The sequence below is a fragment of the Nycticebus coucang genome, chromosome 11 (assembly GCF_027406575.1).
Source record: "Nycticebus coucang isolate mNycCou1 chromosome 11, mNycCou1.pri, whole genome shotgun sequence".
Classification (NCBI taxonomy): domain Eukaryota; kingdom Metazoa; phylum Chordata; class Mammalia; order Primates; family Lorisidae; genus Nycticebus; species Nycticebus coucang.
Genome location: NC_069790.1, coordinates 119896236 through 119907751, shown reverse-complemented (window position 1 = coordinate 119907751; position 11516 = coordinate 119896236). Strand labels below are relative to the sequence as shown.

General features: G+C 53.6%; 1 protein-coding gene across 10 annotated transcripts; it reads right to left on the bottom strand.

The window, feature by feature from the left end:
• Window positions 1-3153: 3153 nt before the first annotated feature.
• On the bottom strand, window positions 3154-9848 carry REPIN1 (replication initiator 1). 10 transcript variants are annotated; one of them, XM_053609173.1, is made up of 3 exons: window positions 8485-9848; window positions 7509-7635; window positions 3154-5913 (listed from the first exon to the last, which is right to left on the bottom strand). In XM_053609173.1, the coding sequence occupies exons 1-3, from the start codon at window positions 8521-8523 to the stop codon at window positions 4211-4213; spliced, it is 1869 nt and encodes a 622-aa protein (XP_053465148.1). In that variant the 5' UTR covers window positions 8524-9848; the 3' UTR covers window positions 3154-4210. The 10 variants fall into 10 exon arrangements, with proteins under 10 accessions (XP_053465148.1, XP_053465146.1, XP_053465149.1 ...); XM_053609171.1 differs by having other exon boundaries at window positions 3154-5916; window positions 8485-9847; XM_053609174.1 differs by having other exon boundaries at window positions 3154-5916; window positions 7509-7706; window positions 8413-9846.
• Window positions 9849-11516: the final 1668 nt, after the last annotated feature.

Genomic DNA, 11516 nt, shown 5'->3' with positions numbered 1-11516 from the left:
CAGGAGCCAGGGTTGAGCCTATCCATTTTGCCACCAGCTTCATGTACAGTTCTTACAAAAGATACTTTTCTATCACTAGAATTTGACTTATTCATCTAAGTCATTGATGAAAAATCATTTTCTAGTTGCCTACACACCTCACTGTGTTTTTAGTTATATTGTTTACAGAGGCATTGGTGGGGTAGAATACCCTTCACATCTAGCCATTAGCACTTTAGGGTCTCATTCACCTTATTTTCTACAGCACCAGAGAAGGCTCCACAAAGGCTTATTTCTGAAACTGGTATTCCAGTTCCATATCTGCCACACAAGTGTGACCCTGGGAAAGTCATTTCCACTTCCTGGGACTGATTCCTCCTCTACAGAGTGACACTCTATGACCAAGGATATTTCAGGGGTGGAAAGAATGAGGCATATCTGAGATCCTATTTCCATTAAGCAAAAAAATGGGGAGGTTGCATATGTATGTTTGCAAATGCACAGAAACAATGCCTAGAATACCCCTCAAACCCTTTTCTCAGTGTAAAGAGAAGGACTTGGGGTGGAGTAGGGGAATGAAGGAGGACATTCATGTTTAAAAAAAAATCTAAACAGGTCTGCGTTATTTATTTATTTATTATTATTTTTTTTTTGTAGAGACAGAGTCTCACTTTATGGCCCTCAGTAGAGTGCCATGGCATCACCCAGCCCACAGCAACCTCCAACTCCTGGGCTTAAGCGATTCTCTTGCCTCAGCCTCCCAAGTAGCATATTTTTTTTAAAGATACTTTAATATTTTTGTATAATTATAGAAGAAAAACTGTGGATTATTCAAAGACACTCCCTCTAATCCTGGCAGTCCTCCCATGACTGCTGTCAGGATAAACCAGGATGAGCAAGAACCCACACCCATCTCCAGGGACTCAGAAGGAAGCATGGGCAAGTGTACTCTGTCCCTACTTCACCAGTGCCCTTAAAAGTCTCTGGTGTGGCCTTTTCTGGCCTTTAGACCTCTCCTCACCATCCCTCCGCAAAAGTAGTGGGCAGCATAGCACTGAGGACACCCAGGGCCCATCTTCCCCATACCCCAGTCTACTTCCTTTAAAAATGATTTTTCAGGCGGTGCCTGTGGCTCAAGGAGTAGGGCGCCGGTCCCATATGCCGGAGGTGGCGGGTTCAAACCCAGCCCCAGCCAAAAATCACACACACACACACAAAAAAATGCATTGGGGTCTGATTTAAAAAAAAATAAAATAAAAATGATTTTTCAAAAGGTCAGGACCCCTGGTCAGATTCTCTCTCTCCTTCATCCTTGTCCTCAACCCCTCAATACTAATTGTCCCAGGAACTGTTCTCTGCTCCTGCCCATCATCCCCAGACATCTACCCACTCTTTCCAAGTCATCTCCCCTTCCCTGGAAGCCCTGAGCTCCCCCAAAGAGAAATGAGTGGATATGTCTTGAGACAATGCCTCTATCCCCAGGCTCTGACAGGTAGTTTGCCATCAATTATACAGGTTTTTAAGTGGCCCCATAACCCAATAAACCAGTATGACGCTTTGAAGCAGTTCCTGTCCATCCTACACATCACAAGCCACTCCCACCCCAACCTCCGCTCCCTATTGTACCCATGACCTACAAACAGCACATCCCACCCAGACCCACACCTCATGGGATAGGGATTGAGTCCTGTTCTTTGTAACCCTGGTTCCCATCACATCAAGCACACAGTGGGTATTTAGTACATACTTGTGGTCAAACAGCAGCATCCTCCATTCAGCTGATAAGCAGGTGAGTGGTCAAGAGTACAGGCCTCAGGAGATGGACCTGGACTTGAATGTGTCCCTGGTGATTACCAGTTCTATGACCATGGGCAAATGCTTTCATCTATAAGAGAGGAATAAGAGTACCTGCCACACAAAGGTACGTAACTTAGAGAAACTTCTTTGTAAGGTGCCACTCACATATACAAATTGTGGTCACTCTTTTTTTTTTTTTTTGTAGAGACAGAGTCTCACTTTATGGCCCTGTAGAGTGCCGTGGCCTCACACAGCTCACAGCAACCTCCAACTCCTGGGCTTAAGCGATTCTCTTGCCTCAGCCTCCCGAGAAGCTGGGACTATAGGCGCCCGCCACAACGCCCGGCTATTTTTTGGTTGCAGTTCAGCCGGGGGCCGGGTTTGAACCCGCCACCCTCGGTATATGGGGCCGGCGCCTTACGACTGAGCCACAGGCGCCGCCCAAATTGTGGTCACTCTTAAGCAGCAGATGCCATGCTAGGTACTGGGGATCTATGCAAAACTTATGGAGGTACTGGGGATCTATGCAAAACTTATGAAGACTGCCAAGAAAGAGCCTGCTGATGCCGGACAGGCACTCAAACTGGTATGAAATGACCAGTGACAGCTGGAAGAGATCAGGGGGCCTGCAGCCAGGGTGGCACTGCAGGACAAAATCAAGTCACACCTTCTCTCCCGCCTGCTAATGGCACCTGAAAAGCCTGACTTTACCACAAAGAAGGCTGAAGCCCTGGTGAGTGGGATAAAAGAACCGAGAGCCATCTCTGCTTCTGTCAGGCCTCCATGGGGGGATGCTGGAAAGAAGGTCTAGGTCTAGCCAAAGTCTGTAACATCCACTGCCCCTCAAAAAGGGACTCTCGGGGCGGCGCCTGTGGCTCAGTCGGTAAGGCGCCTGCCCCATATACCGAGGGTGGTGGGTTCAAACCTGGCCCCGGCCAAACTGCAGCCAAAAAATAGCTGGGCGTTGTGGCAGGCGCCTGTAGTCCCAGCTACTTGGGAGGCTGAGGCAAGAGAATCACTTACGCCCAGGAGTTGGAGGTTGCTGTGAGCTGTGTGAGGCCATGGCACTCTACCGAGGGCCATTAAGTGAGACTCTATGTCTCTACAAAAAAAAAAAGGGCCTCTCAATGCTTGCTGGAGTTACAAGGCCAAGACGATGAGAAAGACAGTAGCAACCCTGGTTGAAGGAGGACAAGTGGTTGAAACTGAGATCTCCATTTCCATGGGCCATAGTTCTCTGGAACCTTCTCCTGCCACCCGGAGAATCAGCCCAGCTGAGAGGTATGCTTGGAGAACTGGAGGCAAGATGGACCTCAGCAAGGCAGGTTACTGGGCTGATGCCAGAGCCCCCCAGGAAAAAGGGACACCAGACACCAGTTCTGAAACCAAATCTTTATTCTCTATTTTGAAAAGGAGGGTAAATGGTTGCTCTGTTTAGTTCCACAGAACAGCACAAGGCCCAACAGACAGAAATTATAGGAAAGCAGAATTCATTTATTATAAGGAAGAATTTCTAACAATTAGAATCATCCTACAATAGTACCAGGGCCTCAGGTGATGGTACTCCCCATCACCTAAGTGCTCAAGCAGAGGCTGGGCATCCATATGCTAGAAATGTTGGGAGGGAAACTCACCAGCACCTTCCCTTCAGCTGACCCTCTGTCACCAATGGGACAGTCCTTTCCACAGTATGAGTAGGGAAGGAGGGGTTGAGGTGTTGGAACAAAAGCCTGAACACTGGGTTGCTGACAGCCAGCCAGGGGAAGCTCTAAGCACTGTAGTAGGGATCAGGGGACTGGTAGATAAAGCAAGACAGACTAAAGAGGAAATGCCTTGGGGGGTTGATCTCTGGGGAGAAAGAAGATGAACAGAAGATGGGTCTCCAAGTCTGTCTGGTGCTTGTGTGCGGACAGGAGGGATGGGTGGGAGCAGAGGGAGAGCAGCTCTGCTTCACCTCTTGGTGCTGGAAAGGCCTAGGTGCCGTCTGACGGGCCCAGCAGGTTCTCCAAGATGTACTCAGCTGGCCCCACTTCTCCCTAGATGTTCATTTACTAAGGACTGCACCACACCTACTTCCAAAAATGATCTGAAGTAACTCATAGTAAAACATAAGGACATTAAGGCGTTAACACCAGAGGATGGAGGATCTTCCCTTCCACTGGTGGCTCCTCTAGCCAGAGGGCTCTACAGGATAGATGGCGTTACTATTGCTACTTTTCCAGGGCACAGGACAGTCAGGAACCCTAGCAGACACTAATCCAAGGCCAGCATCCTTGCATTCTGAAGTGGGTTCCCTGGCCACCCAGGGTTGACCTTACTGGCTCAAGGGAACAGCTCATCCCCAGCCTCTTTCTGACCCAGCTGGGATTCCAGTCTCCTCTACTCCAGCACCAGGTACCTCTCTGGCCCCAGAGACACCCAAGCCCTGCCCGCCTCAGACATCATGCTTCTTCTGGTGGGTCAGGAGCTTCTCTTCGTCGTCGAAGGTCTGGCCACAGATGGCACAGCAGAAGGCGCCGTCCCGGATGTGGCTCTTGCGGTGCGTGATGAGGTTGGACTTCTGGCTGAAGCTACGGTCGCAGTCAGGGCAGGCGTAGGGCCGCTCGCCTGTGTGGATGCGCCGGTGAGACACCAGGTTGGACTTCTGGCTGAAGGCTTTGCCGCAGTCAGGGCAGACGTAGGGTTTCTCGCCAGTGTGGATGCGCCGGTGGGCAGCCAGGTAGGGCTTGTGGCGGAAAGCCTTGCCGCAGTCGGGGCAGACAAAGGGGCGCTCGGGCGCATGGTCGCGCCGGTGCGCCGCCAGATGGCTGCCCTGGGAGAAGCGGCGCCCACACTCCTCACAGGCAAAGGGCCGCTCCCCTGAGTGCACCCGCGAGTGTGCCACCAGGTGCGTCTTCTTGCCGAAGTTCTTCCCACACTCAGCGCAGGTAAAGGGCCGCTCACCCGTGTGCTGCCGCTGGTGGGCCCGTAAGAAGCGCTCAAGCCGGAAGCTCCTCCCGCAGTCGTCGCAGCTGTAGAGAGACGCGGGGGCCTCGACCTGGTCCTGCGGAGAATCCCGGGGGGGCTCCTGTGGCACCAGCTCCCTCACTGGTCTCAGCGGGGCCACCGGGGTGGGCTCAGGCCCGGCTGGAAGCTGGGGGCTGCCTGGGCCAGGGGCGGCAGGGACAGAGCCCTCGGATCGCTTGTGGATCTTGCTGTGGGACAGCAGGTTGGGTTTGTGCCGGAAGCGGCGGCCACACTCCGTGCACGGGTAGGGCTTCTCTCCGGTGTGGATGCGCCTGTGAGAGGTCAGGTAGGGCTTGTTGGTGAAGCGCTTCCCACATTCTGGGCACTGGTGTGGCCGCTCCCCTGTGTGCACGCGGCGGTGAGCGATCAAGTTGGGCTTGTGCCGGAAGCGCTTGCCACAGCAGGCACACTGGAAAGGGCGGTCAACGGCGTCTCCACCAGGCCGAGGGGCGGTCACCGCGGGGCGGCCCCTGGGCCGGGGACCCAGAGCTTTGGTTGCTGCCTCCTCCAGGGCCTCTGCTACATGCACCCGCTTGTGAGCAACTAGCTGGTCCCACTGGGCAAAGCTCCGGCCACAGTTGCCGCATATGAAGGGTCGGGCCTCCGGGACAGGGGGGTGGCACCGCCGCTGATGAGCTCGAAGCTGCTTTTGTCGCCAGAAGCGTCTCTCGCATTTGGGACAAGCAATCGGCCTCTTTGCAGCCGAATGGGCCCGCAGATGCAAAACCAGGGCCACCCAGCCTCGGAAGCTTTGCCCACAGAGATGGCAGGCAAAGCCCAGGTCCCGGGTGGCAGCAGCATGGACCTGGCGGTGCAATGCTAAGAAAGGGGTATGGCGGAAGCGACGGCCACACTCAGGGCAGGGTAGGGGCAGCCGGGCCTGGCACCGGCGGGCATGAAGCCACAGGGCCACCCAGCCTGGGAAGTGCCTTCGACAGTGTGCACAGCGATGAGCCCTGCCTGGGGCCTGGCTGCCTGGTTGGGCCACTGAAGTGCCTTGCTGCCTCAGCCCACCGGGCTCCTTCTCCAGAGCATGGGATGACTCCTGGGAGGGCCCAGAGAGGAGTCGGGGCTGGACTGGGCCCATGGCCAAGGGGCTCCTGCAGCGTCGTTCCAGGATTGGTTCTTCCTCTGCTAAGGGTGGAAAAGTAGAGTCACTCTAGAGACCAACTCATCCTGCCTCGGTCCTCCCTTCCAGGCCTCAGCCTCCCAGAGGAGCTTGCCATCCTCTTAGACCAGGGGTTCTCAACCTGTGGGTGGCAACCCACAGAAACTGTATTAAAGGGCGCAGCATTAGGAAGGTTGAGAAGCACTGTCTTAGACCCTTTGACATGAATTGACTACTCTTCTATTACCTTACATGTTATATGCCGTTTCATTTGGGTTTCTAGTTATTTGTCTTATGTCTTTATTGCCCTAAAAACTATAGAAGGGAGGAACTCGGACACTTCTTGGAATTCCCTCATGGCTGCTCTCCCAGTGTCAGGCAAGCACTCAACACTCCAGTGTTGGATGCACAATCCTGCCATAGAACTCACTAGAAAACATCGTCACAGAAGACCTATCTTCTACAGGTCCCTACAGGGCCTTATGCTTTTTCAAAACAGTTCCCTGTTGCCCTCTCCTTATTTCTGCTATCTCCAATTGCCACATCCCAGCTTCACAGCAGCTCTGTGAGGCTGGTCAAGCAGACACTGAGCTCCCTGTCTGTCAGATGAAGCAATTGTGAGGCATCAACAACAGTGCTGAAATTTGCCCGAGGTGACACAGTAAACCAAGGGAGAACCAAGACTAGGGGACAGGTCTTCTAAATTCCCAGGCCAGTGTTCTTGCCTCTAAAACACCTGGTTTGCAAAGATCTCACAGAAGGAAATTTCTATAGCATCTCATTCTTATCACATCACAAGGGAAGCACTTTCAGCCTCATTAACCTCAATCTCACACTGTAGAAGCCTGGAGAGCAAGTGGAAACAGCCCTCCTCAGGGAACAGGAAGGGAGGGAGCCCTGGGTGCTACTCCCAGAGCAGTCTAATGCCAGGCCACCACCTGGCCAGACTGTGCCCACACTCTGCCCGTCTGTCCTTTTCCACCCACACACACAATTAAGACATTGCAAGGAAAACTCTCCCCGAATCCAAGGAACACCTACACTCTGCTGCCCTCGGGGCCTAATCCTCGGTTCTGCTTCACTTTGGGTGCTGCAGATTATTGGGGCAAGAGAATGGAGGGAAGAGACTGTGATCCCTGTCCCCTGTCTGGTCCTGCCCCAATCGTGCCAGAGGCAGCCCGACGTTCACCCCTCTGGGGAGCCCAGATTCCTGCAAAAGAGCCTCCCACGGAAAAAAGGTTGCTGGGGTGGCTGTTAAGACTCCTGGGGGGTGGGCAGCACCTGTGGCTCAACCAAGTAAGGCGCCAGCCCCATTGCTGGAGGTGGTGGGTTCAAACCCAGCCCTGGCCAAAAACTGCAAAAAAAAAAAAAAAAATCCTGGGGGGCCTTCAGTGCCTGCTTGCAAGCTCCAAACACAATCTCCTCAATTCCCTAGAGCCTTTTTCATCCTGGGGAGCACAGCCATGACTCTTTCCCAATGCCATACTGAGCACAGGGAAGACCTCCAGGACATGAGAAAGGGATCCTTCCCTTGCAGGCCCCTCTCCTTCTGTCAGGATGGGGCCCTGTATGCAGGAGTTGTGGAGTGGTTGAGAACACAGCAAAGCCCAGACTCTACCCTTGAGACTGCGGAGCTGAGAATGAGGCTTTTGCCAGCTCCTCCTGGGAATGTTCCTGAGGATACTTCTTCCGCTGCAGCGCCGGCTTCTGCCAACACTCCGGTAGCCCCCAGGTGTCAGAGAAAACTGTAGCAGTAAAGACACCCCTACCCCCATGGCAGAGCTCAGACCTCTGACTGCAGAGAGGCCAGCCTTACCTGTGGGGAGGGGAGAGAAAACATGTATAAGGCTCTGAGCTCCTCTAGGGCAGTCATCTTTGTGTCCTAGTCAGCTACAACCCCTCCCCCCACAAAGCCATAGCTCCGGCCTTAAGCTCCAACCCTGCCTGGCAGAGTGACCTTAATGGATACTGGATTAATAAATGAATACGCTGCTTCACCAAGAAAGTACACTGCTGCCTTTGAGGGTCACTTCCTCCCCGGGTAAGGTCAAAGAACGAATTCTCCATTCTGGGGCCAGGATCTGGACTTTTCCTGATGCCCAAAGGCCGGGCTATGGCAGTAACTCTGGAATCCCTGCTGGCTCCCTTCCCCCACCCTCTCCCCAAGAGGAATTCCAGGCCTATTTCCCATGGAGCTGCGGAGGGCCTGCTAGTGTGACTAGGACTTGGTCAGAATCCCCTTCGGCATCTTGGATGGCCAAGGGTGGCAGAAGCCCCGCACCCCATTTTTGTAGTCGCGCATGTCCTCGGACAACGTTCACGGACACACAGGTCCCGTGTGTGTCCCACGGACACGCTCCTACGAATCAGCCATTTAGGGTCCCACACACTGCGCAGCACTCTAAGCCTGTGCGCAGGTGCGCTCGCCACCCCACCCGCCGCCGGAGATCCGGTGTCCCCGTGCGCGCGCGCACACGCACGCACACACACACACACACACACACACAGTCGCGCACACTCACGGTCACGCGCCCCACAGGTGAAGCTGCCCCCGAAGAGCCCGAGGCACCCCTGTGCCCCTGCCCGGGCGGTACCTCTCCGGCGGGCTGTGCTGGGGCGCGGCGTCCGTCCATGGAGCCAGAAGGATGGCCTCCGCCGCCCGCTCCCTGCCCCGCCGCGGCGACAGCAGCAGGTTCGAGTTCACAACTGCCAGGCCCGTCCCCAACCTCCCCCCCGCCGGGTTCCCAGCGCCACGTGACTACAGGAGCTGCTGAGGGTCAGTCGCCGGCTGGGGCGACCGCGGCCTGGGGGCGGGGCAGGGACAGCCGCGGGGCAGACGCGGGGCAGCGCGAGCGGGCCGGGTCAGCAAGCAGTTACCCCGCCCGGGCGGCTGGCCTCCGAAGGCCTGCCTCCGTTGCCATGACGACCACCAGCCCCGGTGTTCTGGGACAGGCCCGAGCTCAAGTTTCCCGACCCTTTTGTCCCTGAAGAGGACGCGCGTCCCCGGGCGACCGCGTGGCCGGCCTTTGGTCAATTGGCCTGGTCCGTAGTCACTGGCTTATGAAAGGCCGCGGGACCGTCGGGAGACTTCAAAGTTGGCTCCGGCCGCCCCTGGAACGTCGTGCCTGGGCCTTTCCCAGGCGGCGCTACCAGCTACTGCGGGGCGGCCCCGCACCTCCGGCCGCAGCGCACACGCTCCCTGGCCCGCGGGCCGCAGAAGGCAGCAGCCTGAAGTCCGTAGCTTCCGATTTGTTCCAAGCAATGAAAAGGCCCGATCATGTGAACTTTGAAAAAGCCTCTGTTCCAGAAATTAAGACACAGCAGGAGTTGCCGGGCTTCCTGGGGCAGCCAGGGAGATGCGGGCGATGGCCGGGGTGGCCGTGGTGCACGTGGGGCATTTAGCCAGTGTGGCGTCTGCGGTGGCAGGTGCGAGCCTGTGTCCATGACTCACCCGCTAGCAGGTGGTCTTGGCTTTCCAAATGAAACACTTACTTCGGGTTTCTAGACCAGTACAATTTCACTTTCATGCTTTTCAACAAAAGCAATTTTTGACTTGTACCATTTGTTTTATAACACGTTTTGAGGGAGAGTAGGGACGCTTCTGAAGGGCCTGCTGGGCTTCACCCCCTCCGCAAGCACGGAAATAAAGGAAAAGTTTGAGTTCCTTTAAAGGAAATCCCAGGCACCTAGTCAGTCTTGTAACCAGCAATTTGGGAAGTAAATGAATAACCCTCTAAGCAAGGAGATAATAATAACCTAAATAATAGTCACTGAAGAGGTTTTTTTGGCTGGGGCTGGGTTTGAACCCGCCACCTCCAACATATGGGGCCAGCGCCCCACTCCTTTGAGCCACAGGCGCTGCCATCACTGAAGAGTTACAAGATGATTAATTCTCTGTATAAACTAAAGATAACGTCTTGATATAAGAGTTGTTTTTCAGAAATCAGGACCCCTACCATGTAGACCTAAGACCGGAACCAGAAAACGAATAAGGAAGTTACAGAAATTTCCAGGCTTTATCTCACTTTTGAGGGCCCCACCCGCACCCTTAACCCCACCCCTGCTTCTTTTTTTTTTTTTTTTTTTTTCTTCGAGACAGACCCTCAAGCTGTTGCCCTGAGTAGAATGCTATGGCATCGCAGCTCACAGCAACCTCCAACTCCTGGGCTCAAGCGAGTCTCCTGCCTCCGCCTCCCAAGTAGCTGGGACGACACGCGCCTGCCACAACGCCCGGCTATTTTTTTGTTGCAGCCATCATTGTCGTTTGGCGGGCCCAGGCTGGATTCAAACCGCCAGCTCTGATGTATGTGGCTGGCGCCTAAGCCGCTTGAGCCACAGGCGCCCAGCCTCCAGGCCTGATTTAAAAAACCTTTGCCTCGGGCGGCGCCTGTGGATCAGTGAGCAGGGCGCCGGCCCCATATACCGAGGGTGGCAGCTTCAAACCCAGCCCCGGCCAAACTGCAACAAAAAGATAGCCGGGCGTTGTGGCGGGCGCCTGTAGTCCCAGCTGCTCAGGAGGCTGAGGCAGGAGAATCGCCTAAGCCCAGGAGTTGGAGGTTGCTGTGAGCTGTGTGAGGCCACAGCACTCTACCCAGGGCAATAAAGTGAAACTCTGTCTCTACAAAAAAAAAAAAAACCTTTGCCTGTAAACTATCAGGGAGTTGGGGTCTTAAGCATTAGCTGCTGTGTCTCCTTATCTGGCTCCTTACTTTCTCTCCCTGCAAATACTGAAGCTGGTGTTTGGCTTTGCTGCACAGGGTAGGTGGACCCAAATTTGGTTTGGTAACACTTTTAAATCTGTTGCTTATATGGGGGCGGCGCCTGTGGCTCATATGCTGGAGGTGCCGGGTTCAAACCCAGCCCTGTCCAAAAATAAAAATAAAAATAAATAGGATATAAGAGAACATAAAAACTTTTATATTTTACTTCCTAGAGTCAATCACATTTAAAATCGTGTTACATATCCTCATGTTTGTTTAATACATATCCATTTCATGTTTGGCATAATCAGTATACTACCTTGCAAAGGTATAGTTTGGCTTCTTAACACAATATTCTGAATTTTCTCCCATTTTATTAGATATTCTTTTTTTTCACTAAGTCTTGCTCTGTGGCCCAGGCTACAGACTTCAAACTCTTGGACTCAAGCAATCATCCTGCCTCAGCCTCCTGAGTAGGTGGGACAACAGACACCCATTACAACACCCAACTGATTTTTCTCTTTTTAGTAGAGACTGGTTCTCACTTTTGCTCAGGCTTGTCTCCTGACTCAGCCCTCCAGAGTGCTGAGATTACAGGAGTGAGCCACCGAACCCAGCCTAAATATCCTTTTATAACATGATTCTTTGTGGCTGCATAAATGTACAAGTAAATTGTTCATTTGTACAAGTAGATTGTTCATTTGTTCTATGTACAAGTAGATATTTTCTGCTTTTCTAGATACCTACGATTCGTCTTTTATTGTACATGCCTGATTTAAAAAGTCTACAGCAGCGGTTCTCAACCTGTGGGTCTCTACCCACAGGAACTGTATTAAAGGGCCGGCATTAGGAAGGTTAAGAACCACTGCTCTAGAATTTGGTGGGTGCAATGGCTCACACCTGTAATCCTAGCACTCTGGGAGGCC